At 32.3% G+C, this 19,109-nt stretch overlaps 1 protein-coding gene across 1 annotated transcript; it reads left to right on the top strand.

The window, feature by feature from the left end:
- The first annotated feature begins 708 nt into the window (after positions 1-708).
- LOC145302817 (uncharacterized) lies at positions 709-13,319 on the top strand. The gene is made up of 2 exons (XM_080144681.1): positions 709-833; positions 12,710-13,319. Exons 1-2 carry the CDS (start codon positions 828-830, stop codon positions 13,169-13,171), a joined length of 468 nt encoding a protein of 155 aa, XP_080000807.1. The 5' UTR covers positions 709-827; the 3' UTR covers positions 13,172-13,319.
- Positions 13,320-19,109: the final 5,790 nt, after the last annotated feature.

Here is a 19,109-nt window from a genome sequence, read left to right as displayed (position 1 = left end):
TTTTATAAGTTTCCAAATTTATGATTTATGTATTTTACAAGTTTCTAAATTTATGATTTATGTATTTTATAAGTTTCCAAATTTATGATTTATGTATTTTACAAGTTTCCCAATGTGTATTTTGTATACAAATTATCGGTGAGATACAAATAAAACAAATAAAAATACCCGTATTAATGGATTTTATTCCACCGCAAAATTATTAAAAAGAAAGAACAAAAACTAACGTAAAAAATTGTTTATTGATTTTTAAAATAACTTTGGCATATTTACATCTTAAATTCATTCTTCTCTTTTCGATGAGTACAGCTCCAAATATTTGAAAATTTCTACATCTTAAATCGACACCATTTAATAATCTCTTTCCATATGGAGGCAGGAACTCTATTATTACTTGTACGCTGTGGCTGCACTTTTGTTATTGAAATCAGAATCGCTAATTTTATCGGTATCGGTAATTAAGAAGAGAATCAGTAATAGTATCGGGACGGGAATAATATTGAAATCGTCCCATCAATAACATATATAATATTTGCCATTAAACGGAATATTACCAGTTTTTTTTTAGATTTTTTTTATTATTATTTCCCTTTAAGATAAAAACAATACGTACTTAGAAACAAGTAATTTCATATCAAGGTCAAGTGGTTTTGTCTCTACGTACTTCCGAGTTTGAGATAAAACTCTATATAAAAAGTCTGTTTGTTCATAAATTGTTTGTCTTAGTTGAAATCGGCTGCAGATGAGACAAATTTAGGCGAAGAAGACAAACGAAAAGGAAGAACAAAATCAAACTGAAAACAATCTGACTTCTACCAAAGTTCACAATGCAGGTACGGCTGTAAACTACTCTCTCTCTCTCTCTCTCTCTCTCTCTCTCTCTCTCTCTCTCTCTCTCTCTCTTTCTCTTTCCCTTCATCTCTCTGTGTCTATTTGTTAGCCCAACGAGGTACATTTTCTGTGTTTCAATGTCAGATTAAATTTATTTGTAGTGCTATTTGTAACAAAATATCAGGCTCTTGCATAAAAATGAGGCATTACACACGCACATATTGTTTTGTCCGTGAATATATATATATATATATATATATATATATATATATATATATATATATATATATATATATATATATGTAGGCACCGCCAAAAATGGCCGCAAAATCAAGTTGTTGTTTTTTAAAACTAAATTACATTTATTAAAATCCATTATTTCTGAGTAACTTTTTTTTTCCAGAAAGATAAACCCCTGAATTTTATCATATAGAAAACAGAATAATGTAAAACTTTTTCTACTATTTTTAATTTAATTTTAAATGTTAAATTTTCCTAAAAAGTTAACAATTGACATTTTTTGTCTTGCACAAAAAACGTACTTAAATATTTTTTAAAAAAAAAGGGTTTTTGAAATAATTAATTTATTTATTTATTGTCTAACTAAGATTTAGGATGATTTTCTAAGAGAATATGCAAAAATATTATAATATAAGTACCTGAATTTCAAATAATTCCACTTATTCATATAGGTAACCAGATATTTCGCATCGACGTAGAGTTCAGATCGACTCTGTTTACGTTTTCTTTTGATAAGAAGAAAACTATGGAAAACCAAACAGGCCACAAAAAACTTATTTTTCAGTGACGAAAATTTCAATGTATTATTAAGCTGAGGCTGGCAAGTACCAGATGGGTGACCATTTGTATGAGTTTGGTTTTTAATGTGTATGTGTGTGGGGGCCAGGCTCCCCAAAATGGGGGGGGCAATTTAAAGCAGAATAAAAAAAAATTATTTCAGCGCGTTTGGTCCACCGTAGTCGAAAGGCGGCAAACGTTTTCAAACGAGATCGAAAAAAATGATGCTATTTTTAACACAAAGGGCACAATATTTATCGAATTTTTTTTTTTTTTTGTGTGTGTGTCGATTATTCAAAGCATGCCCTGTTAAATAATGGTCATGCATTATTCGGCTCGCTAAAAAAAAATTGTTAATTTATTTATCAAAAATTTTAAAATGGCTTTTTTCGTATAAATATTAAAAAAAAATTTTTTTGTTTTGCTTAACTTAAATTAATTATTTTACTTAACATATTCACCGAATTTCACACTTCAAAACTCAAAAGCGGGATAATTAAACACAATCGAAGTTCTGATATTCAGACGTCAAAATAAGGTATGCAAACAATTTTTTTTTTTAATCTATAATTCTGTCCCTTACAACAACACAATATGTTTTGTTCAGTTTCAGATGATTATTTTAAGCATATTTGTTCCCACTTCAAAACAAGGGGGGTTTTGTAAGCAAAAAATATATATATATAAATATCGTTTATGAAAAATAAGTAAACTGTTATAAAGTTCATTCTTCTCCTAATAATCGCTGAAAATTTCGTATTAATCGGATAATTACCTGATTTTTGGTAGATTTTTAAAAAGACGGTCCGTCAAAAAGTACTGACCTGCCCCCCCCCCGAAGTTTTTGCGGTGCCTATATATATGTCTGTGTGTGTGTGTGTGTGTGTGTGTGTGTGTGTGTGTGTGTGTGTGTGCGTATTATCCATATATGTATGTATATATTATCCATATATGTATATATATGCATATATATATATATATAAGTATATATATATATATATATATATATATATATTTCTATGCCAGCACTATATATTTTTTTAATTTAAAGATGAATGTTTTCTAGAACAATTTTATTGAAATATGTATGTATGTTTGTGTGTATGTGTAAAGATAGATAGATACGTAGATAGATAGATAGATACGTAGATAGATAGATAGATAGATAGATAGATAACTTTTTGTTTAAATTTTATTCAGAAAATTATTAAAGAGAATTATTTTTCAGAACAGAAATTTATTGTTTGAATAAAGAATAAAGTTCAGATTTTTGTTTCCTTAACCCATAGATTTTCGATGTAGCCTCATCTCCTCGGAGAAAAGGTCATTAGTAAAAAAAAAATAAGATGTCATTAATTTTTAGATATATTTTCATTGTGTATACTAAATAGCAAAATTATTTCGCATTAGATCTAATATTTGCTAATGACTTTTCCTCTCAGGAGATGAGCCTACATCGAAAATCTATGCGTTAAGTTTCTTCATTCAAACAATAAATTTCTGTTCTAAAAGATTATGTTTATCTGAATGAAATTTAAACAAAAATCTATCAGTTCCATTTCGTCTATCAAATATGTTGACCTATTCACTCTTGGGTTGGGATTGTCTTATATAAATATAAATTTTGTAAGACTCAGTACCATATGATTCATTAATTTATGTTCCTATTTGCCTTATGATTCTGATATATATATATATATATATATATATATATATATATATATATATATATATATATATATGCGTGTATGTGCGTCTGTGCGTGTATGTATATATATTTATTTATTTGTTTTATATATATATATCAGTTATTTATGAATATATATATATATATATATATATATATATATAGAGAGAGAGAGAGAGAGAGAGAGAGACAGACAGACAGACAGACAGACAGACAGATTTCTACGCCGAGTCGTAGAAATTTCCCAGTTGGTATCTGGAGTGGGGGGATTAATTCACTGGGGGTGATGCACTCCCAGTTTTCGTTAAGACATGCATCTCGGTCTATTGTATTCTATGTCTTGTGGCAATCATTTGCACCGAGAAAGATTAGCAGTAATACCAAAGAAAAAGTCTTCACCATTACAAACAAATCATTTGTGTGGATTTCTGAATAACTTAGTTGTTGTAGCGGAACCTCATACGTCGAAATCGACGGAGTCTGTATATATATATATATATATATATATATATATATATATATATATACATATATATATATATATATATATATATATATATATATATATACTAGCTGTACCCGGCCACGCGTTGCTGTGGCTCAGTTTGTTAAAATGGAACACATGTGAAAGTAGAGAAAAGTTTGATTCTTTTTTTCAAGAGAATGTACAAATTATTTATGTTTTTTAAAAAGATGTTAAGAAAATAAAAAGAAAAATACTTCCATCACTAATTATGCAAAAAAAAAATAAATAAAATGTTTCTTTAGTGTTTAAATATTATGCTTATAAATTACGATAAAACTTGCAGAGTATGCGCTGTTTTACAGTTATTGAAAAAATGGAACGGAAACTTAAATTTCGCTTCGTTTTAGTCTTTCTTAATTTTTTAATCGTGCCCCCCCAACGAATATAATCAAAACAGTAACATTCAACAATTATACTTTATAAAACACAAAATATTTATTTAAAAAAATTTTTTTTTTTTTTTTAAAGTTAATAACGAAAGGGAAATAATTCCATTTTTAAACGAAAAAGTCAGTTTGGTATATCTTTTTGTTATTTTTTACATAAGTCCAGCTTACCATTCACATTGGAAATGTCGACATTTATAGGTTGTCGGGTACGTTTACAATGAATAAACACTCCAATCTAGTAGATGTATCAGAATTTTTGTAGGAATTTTTTACACCCCTATCATGAAACTGCGAATAAAATATAAAAATCTCGTAATTTCTCTTTTAAAAGTGGGTTGTTTATTTTCTTTATGGATTATACTTCCAAAATAAACTATTAAAGTTGTTTTAAAAGTAATAGAAATATTTTTTTATTTTTTTAAAAACAGTAATGAACTTTACGAACTCAATATTTTTCAATTTTTAAATTTTAAAAATCTATCAAAATTTTTCTATTCATTCTATTTTACGATATTTTCAGGGTCAATGTGAAATTTTATGCTCTTTCCAATAAACCGAATATAATATTTTAGACAAACGTTTTTTTTTTTAATTCACGCCCCCCCCCATTTTCAAGTGTCTAGTAAAAAGTAAATAATTAATTTACTCACCAAAGTTTTATATATCACAAATTGAAGAGAAAAGGTCAATAAGTAATATATTCAAATTTAAAACAAAAAAGTAGTGTTTTTTAGAAATTTACCTGTAAAGTCCGAAGTTAAAACCTTTTTTTTTAAACATGTCGTTTGTTTTAGTTTTTTTTTTGTTTGTTTTTTTTGTTTTGTTTTAATAAAACCTTGGTCCTTGCTCCTTTAATTGGAAAAAAAATTAGGGCTTGAGTTAGATTTTTCGAGGAGTTATAAGCTTGGAAAGACGGGGTAGAATTATTCACTATTTTTCACGAAATTTCTGACAAACCTACCAATCTACCCATGTTAAGAACGGCTTTCGGAATAGACACCCCTAACCTTTCCAGAATACCCGAAAAGCTATAAAAGTTGACGCATCGAATGTGAATGATGAGTTGGACGTAATGTAAAAATGTACCGAATTAAAAAGGGAACGAAATTCAAATTTCCGTTCCATTTTTACAACCGTAAAGCAGAGCGTTCTATGCAAATTTTACCTAACTTACTGTATTAATGCTATTTTTTTAAGCAAAAAAAAAATTTAGGTTTGGCTATAAATTCCTAAACTCATTTCACCCTAAATAATTTAGGTGACTGAAATAGGAATCTAATTGAATCTTTAATTTCCTGAATAGTATGCGAGAATTCATTTTTCTTCGAGTTATATCGAATTCATTAATACGGACTTTAGGGGCTTTTTTCGTAATGTTACTGTAAAAATTATTTCTTATTGTTACAAATTACGATGCTTTATTTATATAAAAAAAGCAAAAATAAATTCTAGCGTTTTTTATTTACTACTGAAAACCATAACCTTAGTGAAGGTATTTTTTGTTTAAACAAAATAAAACATTCTCACTAAGAGTTAAGTAAAAAATAATTAGTTCATTATATTCTGCGACCATTATTTGAAAAATACTGCAATTTTCATTAGAATTTGTTAATTTCCTGATTTTTGGTGAATTTTTAAGTAAAGGGAGGAGTCAAAATGTTTATACACTTTGAGCGTCGGCATTCATTTTGTGTGTACCTACCATTTTTAGGTGAATATTTGATAGTAAAGCGACCACGTGTGGTTAATTTAAATTAAATTTCAATCACATGGTTACATTATCAATAATCATGTGATTAAACCCATTGAAAATTTACCGATATTGTAAACACATTCTGTTTACATTAAGCCTGTAGTGTTTTTTTAGTGATGCAATGTTGGCAACTGAGATTTTAAAAAAACCCGCGAGATCAGGAGAAAGATATCTCCAGAAAATCGCTAGATTTTTAACTTTTATCGTCTGAAATTTTCAAAAATCGCTAATTCTCCCCCCCCCCAACTCCATATTTTAACTATTTTTTAATTAAAAAAAAATTATAAATATAGTATATTCAATATATAAAATGTTCCGTGTTTTCTCACTATATGTTTCTGGAATTATATTGAAGCGGTTAGCTCCCCAGAAGGCTTACATATTTTATCAGCTAGTTTTGCCTGTTTTTTTTTTTCAGAGAGGGTATTATTTTTTTTTGTAGGAAACAAATCATAAACTCAAACTTTTTATAATAAAAGTTAAATTGAAATATACTGTAAATTAAACATCACAATAGTGGTGCAACATTGAAATTAGAAAAATAAAAAACAAAAAAAGTATTTAGGTTGGTAGATAATTAAATTCTACTGTATTGGTATAAGTTTTTTTTGTTTTGTTTTTTTTGCAGTTGTTTCTTGCTTTTTTTTTTTCGACTAAATACTTCTAAATAAAGCAGGGTTGCTTCGGAGGTTGGAATGCCCCCCCACCTAAAATGTACTTGGAAAAATCGATTTTATAGCGGGATTTAAGAATGGTTAGCCGAAAAAAAGGTGAAAAACAAAACAAATAATCAATAAATAATTGTTACCAAAGGCAATAAATGCGACTTTTTTTTTACTTACTTGAATGAGTTTATTTTATGTTTTAAAGTATTTTCAAGTGCTTTTCTTTATTTTTTAATCTAAAATTGAGGATGTGTGGGTGCCAAATATCTCCAAATTTTCTAGAATTCCCCGCTAGATTGCAAACGAAATCTCCAGATCTAGCAGGAAAACCGCTAAATTGTAACACTGGTCACGTGACAGGAAGCGGTAATAAATAATTGTCCCTAAATAAAAAAAAAAATGGCCTCTCGGTACAAAGAAATCCACCTATTTATCATAGAAAAATTAAGTATAATGTTATAATTGAAAAGAAATATATAAAAACGCACATGGATATAGTAAACATATTATACCAAAACGTGGAAGCCATCCGTCCAGTGGTTTTTTTAGACTTTTAATTGCGAACGAACCAAGAGTTACATTTTTATATGTATAGATTATTTATATTTTATATATCTATATATATAATATATATTAATATATAATAACTATATTATTTATATATAATATCATATATTAATATTAGCTGAAAATATATATGTGTGTGTGTGTGTGTATTATTTTGTTATTACCGTTTTATCTGTTTGGCTACATATGTTTCAGATATTGGACCATGTTTACGATCTAATGGAACGATTCTGCGAGGCCTGACGAGGCTGTTAGATCGTAAACATGGTCTAACATCTGAAACATATGTAGCCAAACAGATAAAACGGTAATAAAAAAAGAAAACACATATTTGCTCTGCAATAGTATTGAGCACTCTCTTCAAATTTCTACTAATTACCAATTTTACCATATATATATATATATATATATATATACTAACAAAAGTACACGTCGTTGGCTGGATTCAAAAACAGCCTACAGAAAATGGACTCTGATTTATTAAAGTATGATAGGTTATGAAAAGGAAGGGTTGTAAATTTGGGTTGAATTTGGGGGTATCAAAACCAAAGCAAAATATAATGAAAGTAAAAATAAAATAGATAAACCTCATAAGTTATTATACGATACCTGTTCACACTGAAACACTTATCACAATATTCTGTGGATCTATATTAAAAAACCTTGTTAAACTTTGTGACATATTTCCAGTCTATGGAGGTCAGGCGCGAACGAACACCACATAATTTTATTATACAATATTTCTTCAAACTGAAACATAATTATCAAAATATGCTTACGCAGATAGATATGAAAAGTCTTTATTAACGTTTGTGCCTATTTCCATTCTATGGAGGCCAGGCGCGAACGCAGACACCACAATTTTATTATACCATCCCTATTTAAGTTAAAACATACTTATCAAAGTATTATTATGTACATCTATATCAAAAACACTTGTAAACGTTTTTTTTTTTTTAATTTTTTAATTTTATATTTCCATACTTTGTGTACGAGGCGCGAACGCAGACCCCACAAATTTAATGAACCACTGTTCTGTTAGATCAAACATACCCATTCCTGTGTCTCGATACATCTTCTATTATTAAATGTAATCAGTTTTTTTAAAAATAGTCAACCATATAGGAGCCTATTCGTGACCACACACACACACACACACACACACACACACACATACACACACAGACATTCAGCTTTATATTATATATATATATACATATATACATATATATATATATATATATATATATATATATATATATATATATACACACACACACGAGTGATGCGACTATTCTAATATTTTTCCCGATTCCGATACAATGATCGATTCCGTACTAAATTCCCGATTCCGACACCATTACCAATTCCGAATCTGATTCTTTATACATCTCTAACTATTTAACTGTACAGTTGTTATTTTTCTCGATTTCTGTAAAAAAAAAAAAAACATGTTAAAAATGCAGATATTTTCCTAAACGTCAAAATACACTTGTGGAGGATGATCTATAGATTTTAACTTTGCTGGTATTTTTAAATCATTAAATACTTATTATTTTATCATTATTGCCAGCAATGGAAGATTTTGCTTTAAACAAAATCAGATAAAAAAGATAATTAAAAGAATCGTTTTGGCATCGGAAAATAGGCATCAATTTTTTCGATTCCGATACCGATTCCGATACCCCCAAATTTGTCGATTTTCCGATTAATCGTCCCAACATTAACCTATAAATATATATGTATATGTCCATTTTTGTTTTGTTTTTGCTTCGTGCTGACATTGTAATGTTTTGTTTTTTTATTCCGTTTTTTTTTTTAATTGTTTTTGTTATAATTATCATCATTTTTTTCGTATGTTTTTTGTCTCAATCTATTGTTTCTTATAATGCACTATTTTACCATAGTTCAATCGGATTAAGGTTAGCGTTGTAACTGTTCGTTGTCATGAGATCATCCGTCAAACATTATTTCCTCCTTTTCGGTTAAGGTTGAGGGAGTTTGATATCTGTTCTGTGGTTATGCTTCCATGTTGCCAGGCATTACATACTCCTTTTTGGAGGGTAGTATAGTATCGGTTTTATTATTAAGAGACTATCTTCCCAGGCATTACTTCTTCCTTTTATAGGTAGTGTAGTATGTGTTCTGTGTTTACGATACCATCCTCGCAAGAATTTTTTTGGTGCGTAGTGTACATCAACGAGAAATTATCACCATCAACTTTTCATTATCAGTTTCATCACTTACATTCTATATATTAGACATCGGAGAGAAAAAATAATTAAGGGTAACATTCACTGGTGGTGCCAAACACCGAGGATCGATTGAAAGCAAATTAATGAAATAAATTATCAGACTTTAGGGTCGATTTAATTATTTTGCAAATTTCTTCCAAGTGTTCGATTATTTATAGGCACAACTTCCTTTTCGCGTTTTGTTTTTGTTTTGTTTTTTGCTTTTTGTTTTTGTTTTGTTTGTTGTTGGTTTTTTTTTGTTGTTGTTTTTTTAGGGGGGAGGTTCATGTGTGCATCTTTATTCGTTCGTAGTGACTGATTAAAGATGCGCTCCAAACGAATGCTAAAAGCAATTGGCTTGAGTGGCTGTCCTCTTTCTTTTTCATTCGATTACCTTCTCTTCACTTCCAAAACTAAGTAGAATTTTCACAGGAACGTGTTAGCTCGATTTTCAACCAATGGAAATTGTTTTAAATGTAAACTCTAACAAGCCTATGTTAAATTAGTCAACCTCATAAAACAGTGACTTGTTCAACAAAATCAGTTTTTCAGATAAAACTTTATGCATTTCAAACAGAACCTCAGACGTACCATCCTCACGCCTTTGTCATGGCAGTAAGGAGGATTTCAAGTTCCATCATCTCGCGGACATGTACACACACACAAAAGGAAAAACAAACCAACACACATATTACCACGCTTTCTAATACTCACATAGTCATGATTCACATAAACAAACACATAAACACACACAGCCCAACCATCAAGTCTGATATTCACTGAACACCATCCTTACCCAAAACACGAGTTGTATAAACTTTCCCAAATTAATATTTGTTATAAAATGACTTATTTTCTTATATATACATACGGATAAAATAGGACCACCACCCATCCACCCCTATACCTCCCCTTGAGTTTTAAATCATTAACTACATACATTATTTAAAACTATGATAGAAACTCTATACACCTTTTTACATTCCACTCTATATAGTACGCTCCTCCTTTATCTTAGAATTCGATATATTCCCCCCCAACAACATCAATATTTTCATTGATTTATTTCGTTCCTGATGAATCCTACGCTAGACGTCGCATCCCCATTATGTTATCTAGCATCTTCTCTACTCTTCTGATGAGAAACATTAGACTTCGAAATACCTTGGTATAAAGAGGCCCCTCTATCCCCCAACTAAATGTTTGTATACCTTTATTAAATAAATGAACCATTCTATATTCACCAATATATAGTTTTTGTCTTCATTTTCCAATTTCATTGTTTCATATATATATATATATATATATATATATATATATATATATATATATATATATATATATATACATTATATTACAAGTTATATGCATGTTTTGTTATTCAATCATGTGTTTGTTGATTTTTCATTTGCAAAACAATGTTTATGTTAAGTTAGCACTTGCTAGCTGGTGACACTAATATTTCTCAATGTTTCATTCATTTCCATTTTATATGCATGCACGTCCGTTTAATATGCCTCATTTTCTTCCTTCGGTATAATATAACTTTTTATAAATAATTTATATTAATTGTCGATGTGGTTTTTGGCATAATAGTTATAGCAAGACTAGTGACACGTCACAACCTCTCTCGTAATGTTTTGATATTTCTGAATCAGAATACTTTTTCTTTCTATTAGTGATCCAATTTTCTTGCTTATTTGCAATGTTAATCTTCAAAATCACATTTTATATAATCATCTGTTGATATCTGTACATGGTTCATGTCAGTACTTGGTAGAGCATTGGTAATCAAGGTCTTGCTGTTGTCCCTTTTTCTGATCTGGAGCATGTAGAGCAGTGGGGGAGGGAAAGGGTCATTTTACTTTATACACCTTTCAAACCAAATTTTTCTCCTTCCATGAACAACGCTCGGGTCCTTCATTTTCCACAGTCCGAATGGATGTCTCTCTCCTTCGGTAAATACATTGATCTGAGCAGTTTCAGGACTTACTTTCATCCCAGATCTGAAATGCACGACTTACATCAAATCCGTTCCTAAGGTAACTCGTAAAAAATGGTTGAATCATTATACTGCTGCCGAAAATACATCACTCTCGATGAAATCTTTTGCCTACATAAGAATCAGATGCATCCTAAGATGAAATACTGTTGTCACATCTGGGGGCATGCCCAATCAGATCACTCGTTCTGGCTTTGATATTAAATCGACTTCGAAAACTGAAGGAAGCGACATTTTCTCTTCTCTGCAAATCTCTAATCGCAGAATTTGCCCGTCATTCTCTTCTCTGTCTTTGTTTATATAGAAGGTGTTCGATTGAGCTCCAATCTCTGTCCTCTCCTTGTTAGACATGCACTGCAAAAACTTGCTTACTTGCAAAACTGCAATTACCTTTCATTTCTCTCCTCGTGTGCCTAACATCAAACGAAATTTCCATAGAAAGAGTTTCTTTCAAGAACGTTTCAGTTGTGAAAAGTATCAAACCAGGTTCTTTTTACTAATGAGTCACTCGAAGATAAGGGTTGATGAGATGAGTGGATTGCCAGTTCAAACGATGAAGAATAATATGAGAGGATTGAAGCTGATGCATGTAATGAACAAAATCTGATTACGTATGAGATTTTTTTACGTTAATTATTTGTTGCCATTTGATTTGAAAACGACTGTGTAATAGTGTGGAAGTCGTGTGGTAACGTGCTCCAAGGATGGGAAGTTATTCGGTTTATGGAGAAATAAAGAACATTTTCTGGCATTTCTAGGTGGGGAGAAGAACTCTTGCTGTGAATGTGTTACTATAGAGAGCAGAAAAATTATCTCCACTAGATTTCAAAGTCGATTTTGTACTCTGTGAAAGTAAGAAAGAGTACTGGAAACGGTTTCTCACTAGATGTGACAGCAGTACTCCATTTTAGAATATATATATCATTTTTATATACATTCTGGAGCGGTAGAGTAATCTAACCATTTTTCCATAACAATATAGAATAAAATAATTATACACTAAATAAAAATAGAAACCCCCACCCCTACCCCACCAGACCATTGGTGAAGTAACATCTTCTTGTTTCCCCAGCAAATATATGCCTCTAAACTTTCTGTTCAAGCTCTTCGACGGTAAGTAGCACTAGCTTTGATTCAAGTTTGAATTATAGTGATTATTGATATTCCCCCTCTATATCGCGAACTCTTCATATAATTTGCATTACAGTTATATTTAAAATAATTTTTACATATAATTTTTATTTTTATTTTTTCCAGGACTTTATGGTTGTTTCTGTGGTGTTTTGTGCACTTGTCATCGCCGTGCACAATTCTCCTTTATGTCGAATTCCAACAAATCTGCAACAGATATATCAAGAGCTTTCAGGCGAAAATAAACTTCCTTTAGAACTCAATGACACCTCAAGTGAGTCGGAAGTGTCGTGTGCCAATCCTCACATGAAAAAAGGTTCTTGTCCGTCAATCAGCGTTACCATTGTTAATGAGACATTGTTTCCATCGCAAAGATCTCGCACTATATGTGCATGTCGTGAATGCTCGGGCACGTCTCTATTATATAATTGCGTTCATGTCTATGAATGGAAACCTGTTTTGGAACGAACAGGTACTTGCGAAAACGGTGTTTATATTTATCGGCCGACAACCATAGGAGTATCCGTCGGCTGCACGTGTCAACCAAGAAGAATTGTTTCGAATACCTGGGAGAAAGGCGATATATGAAAAAGAACTGATAAAATTAACCCGAATGCCTGATTATTTCTTTTACTTGCAATCAGGCGGATCCAGAGACTCGAAATCACATAAATGTATGTGTCGACAATTTTTCACAGATTTACGAATAATGAATAAAAGAAACTTCCGGAATTCACGTTGTATTTTTTTTTTTTTTTTTTTGCTTGTTTATTTCTCTTTTTTTTCTTCTTTTTGCAATTGGGTCAGCGCCTATCAAGGCCAAAAGCCACTCTATGATAAGGATTAATGGCACTGAATGAATATCAGCCGAAAAAATGAATAACATTAGGAGTGTACCAATATTCACTAATGGTGTAAACTGCGTTTTATTTCTTATTAGACGTAAGTATGACTTTCTTTACCCTAACAAAATATTTTTATTACTCTGATACGGGACCAGGTTTATAGGGGTAAACTCGGTGGGGAGTTGGCCATCAAAATTTTGATCACATTATATTTAAATGTTGGATTTTTTTTATTCTGTTGTGAAAACAGGGAGCAAAGACAAACGGATTTGAAGACAATCAAATTGTGATCAGTAGGGAAGCAGTAGGGAAGCAGTAGGGAATCCCCTGGTGTTGTGTTCGACAGGCGATAAGCCCTTCAAAACAGACTCTGTTCATGGAACTACCACCCCACCTTATGCACAAGGAGGGAGAAAGGAAATTATTTTCCGTTGTAATAGCAATACGAGTTCTTACTGTGAATGTTTTGCAAAGAAAACTATCGAGGCTCAGTCGAGCACCTTTCATAGAAATAACGGTAAAGTAGATAGAGGCTAGTGACGCTTTTTTTATGAGAAAGGACTACGGGAGAGAGGAAATAATCACCACTAGATTTTATAATGGGTTTTATTCTCTCTTAAAGCAGGAAAAGGTGCTCTATCCGACACTTCCCACAAATATGGTAGAAGTATTCAATCAAAATGTATCTGTTACTTCCGCTTCTTAACTGTTGGTTTACATTAGTCCTATTCAATGTAAAGTAGTAGTTTTCTTAACACACACACACATATATATATATATATATATAACATTTTTATAAATGAATATTAATTATTTTTACCGACAGACACTATTGTTTCAGCCTTATGCAATCATCAGTGTAGAAAGTGGTAATTCTTGCGGGTCGAAATATTCGAATCCAGTCAAAAAGTCACTTTTGACTTTGTAGCCCGTTATTCAACTCCTTGGCCAACAAGAATTATCGCGTAAAAGGAAAAGGAATTAAGTTCTATTTCCAATGTCAATTTAAGCAGACAAATACAGGAAGCTTGTCAGATAGTGTTCAACAGTAGATGTTGGAACATTGCATTACGCTAAAGTTGTTAGCTAACTTGAAGGAGGTTAATAATAATATGTTTTTAAATAAATATTAATTAGTTTTACCCACAGGCACAATGTTTTATGGGCAAACGTTATTGCATAGCACAGAATGTTTTTTTTTTCATTTTTTCATTTTCTCGATCTTTCGCATTACCTATTGCATATTTCTGTTGAATCGGCGTATATATATATATATATATATATATATATATATATATATATATAATGGACTCTCCCGTCGATTTCGGCGTCTAAGCTTCCACCAAAATAATTAAGTTGCTTGGAAATCCACATTAATGATTTGTTTATAGTGGTGAAGGCTTTGTTTACAACCACCCACACTTTTTTGGTATTACTGCTAACCTTTGTCGGTGCAGACGACTGCCACAGGACAGAGTTTACAGAGTTTAACTTTCTGGCACAGTAAAGAGAGTAAGCAACTTTCTAGCACGGTAAAGAGAGCCCACCTTCCTCGCAGCGGCCCTGGCAATGCTCTTGATGTATCTGTTCCAACTCATGTTTCCTGTGGACGTTAAGCCGAGGAGTTTGAAGAAGTACTTTCAGGTAATGTATCTTTAGCCATATCTATTAGTGGTTGAAAAGGTTTCTTGTAATTAGTTAAGGAAGCAAGCTTAGTCTTGGCATTTCCTTAGATATGTGTTCATTTGCTTTTTCTCTCGGCCTGTTATAGAGCGTGATGTCATCCGCAAATATACCCATATCAGAGACAATTTTATCAGGGAGGTCATTTATGAATATTAGGAATGATACATGTCCAAGTATAGACCCCTGAGGTACACCGCATTTATATCGTATTCTTTAGATGTACGACAACCTGAATTCTTCCCATATTTAAGAAGGGTTTAATTATGTTAAGTATTCGTCCAATGATACCGTATGATCTGATTTTTTTTTTTTTAGAAGACCATCGTGCTATACCCTGTCAAAAGATTTAGATATATCAAGGGCTACCATTCTACCTTCCCCTGTTTTGTTCAGTGTATGGTATATACGTTCAGATATTACAGTTAGGATATCTGCTGTAGAACGGGCTTGCCTAAATCCATATTGTTAATCAGTCCATGTTGTTGGTTTACTTTACATTTACACTTCTGCATATCAGGACAGTAAAGAAAGCGGGTAGCAGGAAGGGAATTCCAAAGTCCAACTGTTCGAGGGAAGAAACTATTAGAGTAGAAAGCTTTCTGGCATTTAGGAACCTCAACAGTGAAAGAATGAAAGTTTGTTGCTAAACGGGTTTGTCGTGGATATGTGCGTCGAGGGGTCACAAGTATAATGAGTTCATCAGTATTTTTGTCTATATTTAACTTTATATATGTGATGGGGAATAGATACCTCATTGTTTTTATCTTGTTTTATGAGTATATCTAGCTTTGTACTGGACCGTTTATATTAAATACTATTTCGTACTGGTTTCTAAATACTTATCCCATTCTTAATTATTGTCATATTTAAAGGTCTATGTTCATATTTACCTGCATATTCTTTCTCGTTTATAACACTATAAATGGAACTGACGTTACATTACTTCAATATAAGTATGCTTTTTCTAAATACGGGTATAGATAGACGAGAAAAAAACTTATTGAGCTCGGGTTAAATTATTTGAATTAGAAAAAGTAAGATTGAAAAGTCTGTTAAATATAAGAAAATAAAAAGACAAAATTCAAAGTAAGCTCTCTCTCTCTCTCTCTCTCTCTCTCTCTATATATATATATATATATATATATATATATTCTTATGCACACACAGTCTCTCTTTCTCTCTCTCTCTTTCTCTCTCTCTCTCTCTCTCTCTACGTATTAAATAGCAGTATTGCCTGTGGTAATATTCCCTTCTATTTATAACATTTCGAGATATCTTAGAAAATATTTATACATTATAGATTTTTAATGTATGTGTAGCAGTAACCAAATAAAGAACTATTTTCTTCTGTTATTGATGCCTCTATATCAAGCGATTCGGCCACAACTGATGGCAGAACGGTTGACTTTCACCACCTCCTCTCTACCAACCACCGTCATTAAATTCAAATACATTAATAACAATAATCCGCTGTGGCCAAATTGCGTATCATAAAGATATCAATTCGCAGAAGACAATATCAATTTCTCCTAAACATGTATCTTTTACATTCGACATATTTTAAATTTTTTTTAAATAGTAGTCACCACTTATCAAGGCCCGGGAGCCACTCGGGGATAATATCGTGTTAATCGTTAGTAATGGGGATTTGATAAAGTGTCTTACTTAAGGGGGGAAGTTTATCAGGAATTTGTTTATGTTGGACTTGAAGACATCCAAGTTGAAGTCAGGTGGGAAAAAGGCAAACGGAAGAGAGTTCCACAGGCGTGCACTTCTAATAAAGAAGCTTTGTTCATGGAATCTACGTTTTGATTTAGGCACAGATAACTATTGACAGTGGTTTCAGCTAGACGGGTGTTTTTCGTGAAATATTGGCGAGGGTGACCAGAGATATGAGCTCAGACGAGCACTTGCCATGGAAATAACAATAAAACAAAGACAGGCTCGCAACGTCTCTTCTGTGGGAGAGAGGTTGCAGAGAAAAGAAAAGGGCATCCCCCACTAAGACACGAAGTCTATTTTGTACTCTGTCAAGGCAGCTCCTGTCCAGATATGGCAGCAGTACTTGGACGTACTTGGCTTTTATATAGATATCTCATTGCATCAGCAATGAGATATCTTCTGGTGCAATAAAACATGGAGCCTCCCCAAGACGAGAGCCATCCATTTCAATTGATGCCAGATGGGGATCAGAGCGTTGATGATGTAAAGATAGGAGTTTGATTTTAGATGCATTAAAAGTAACTAGCCACCTCTTCCCCCACTGTACCTCGCGCCCAAGATCAGAGGAAAGAGAATCAGAGAGAGCTTTGTCATTTACGGCCTTTTATGTGTTGCCATAGATGGTTGTATCATCAGCATAGATATCAACGAATGATTTAAGTATGTGTTTTGGGAGATCATTGATGTAGATCAGGAAGAGAGTTGTGTCCAGGATGAACCCCTGAGGGACTCCAGCATTAATACTGCAGGCCTCTGATTTTTGTCCATCAACCACTACTCTTATGAGCCTATCAGAGAGAAATGATTTAATAATGGAGAAAAAATTTCCAGTTATACCGTAGCTGGAAATCTTGTGAAGTAGGCCTTTGTGTCATACCTTATCGAAGGTCTTTGATATGTCAAGAGCAATTGCCCTAGAAAGGAAGCCTTTGTCGGGAGATTCACTAATCCTATGAGATATAACATTTAGCACATCTGCTGTAGATCTAGCAGAACGGAAACCATATTGTATGTCACTAAGAAGGTTATTTCTGCTAAGGTGGTTGACTACTTCTTTATTTAATATGGATTCCGGTAACTTACTCATGACACACAGTAACTTACTCATGACATACCAAGCTTTCTTACTTAGAAAGATGACTACTATATATAGATAAATACATAAACAGACAAACAGGCAGTCAGACAGTCAGACAGTCAGACGGACAAATAGATAGATAGATAGATCGGAACTTTCATGTCTTTTTTATGTATACTTGAATAACACAAAATACATGCTAAAATATATTTTAATTTTATGATGAATTTACATTTGAAACAAAACATTTCAAGTATTGTAATGGGCCAATTGTATTCATGTCTGCTGTGAAAAATGCAAAAATTTATTTTTCCCTCAATTCAGTGCACACCATTTTAAAAACTAAACTTGACTCGATCTGTGTAGGAGTTCAAATAAACAGGGACTGGTTAGTTTACGAAGGCTAAAGAATTTCAAACTAAAGCCAGTGGGGATGGGTATCCTTATCCAATGGTATTAGTGAGCCTGCGTTTACAACCGCATTCACTTTGAAACTTATAGCACTCGTGACTAGGCTAACGTTGCCGGATTTATTTGCTTCCCCCACTGAGCAAATTAGGCACAAGGCCGTTTTTTTAATGTGGAGAGTGAAGGGGAAATGGGGGCCAGCTCCCCGGGAAGTAGGGGAGCTGGATAGTGACAATTGGTATGAAGGGTTTCCCCTACATTCACCAATAACTGATTGCTACAAGAGCAATGGTCTTATATGCGGGGTTGTCCCCACATGTGGTTTTTGATTGAACTTTGGTGCCCAGCCCCGCAGGGTGATGGCAAGTTGACTAGGCCAACGTTGCTTAATATACGTGATGCAACAAGATTATGTGTTCCAGTGTCATTTAACCGAATGTACACAGTTGTCAATAAATCGGTCGAGATCCGGTTCCGTTTTTTTGTTTGTTGTTTTTTGTTAGTTTGTTTGTTTGTTTTTGTATTTTTACTCATTGTCCCAATTGTTGCGCATTCTTCTACTTTTTTTTTTCAAGAAACAATAGTCTTAATTTTGTTAATTTCAATTTGCACGAATTGTTCAATCGTCATTCATCTAACATCATCGTGTTAACGTAATTTAAATTAATAAATCAAACCTTAAAATGACGACTTTCTTATTTCCGCACTTGCCCTCCCTGTCTACCCCTCTCTCTCTCTCTCTCTCTCTCTCTCTCTCTCTCTCTCTCTCTCTCTCTCTCTAAATATA

The sequence above is a fragment of the Euprymna scolopes genome, chromosome 1 (assembly GCF_053919585.1).
Source record: "Euprymna scolopes isolate OS-2025 chromosome 1, ASM5391958v1, whole genome shotgun sequence".
Lineage (NCBI taxonomy): Eukaryota > Metazoa > Mollusca > Cephalopoda > Sepiida > Sepiolidae > Euprymna > Euprymna scolopes.
The sequence above is the reverse complement of the archived record's forward strand: the minus strand, read 5'-3'. Positions and strand labels throughout refer to the sequence as shown.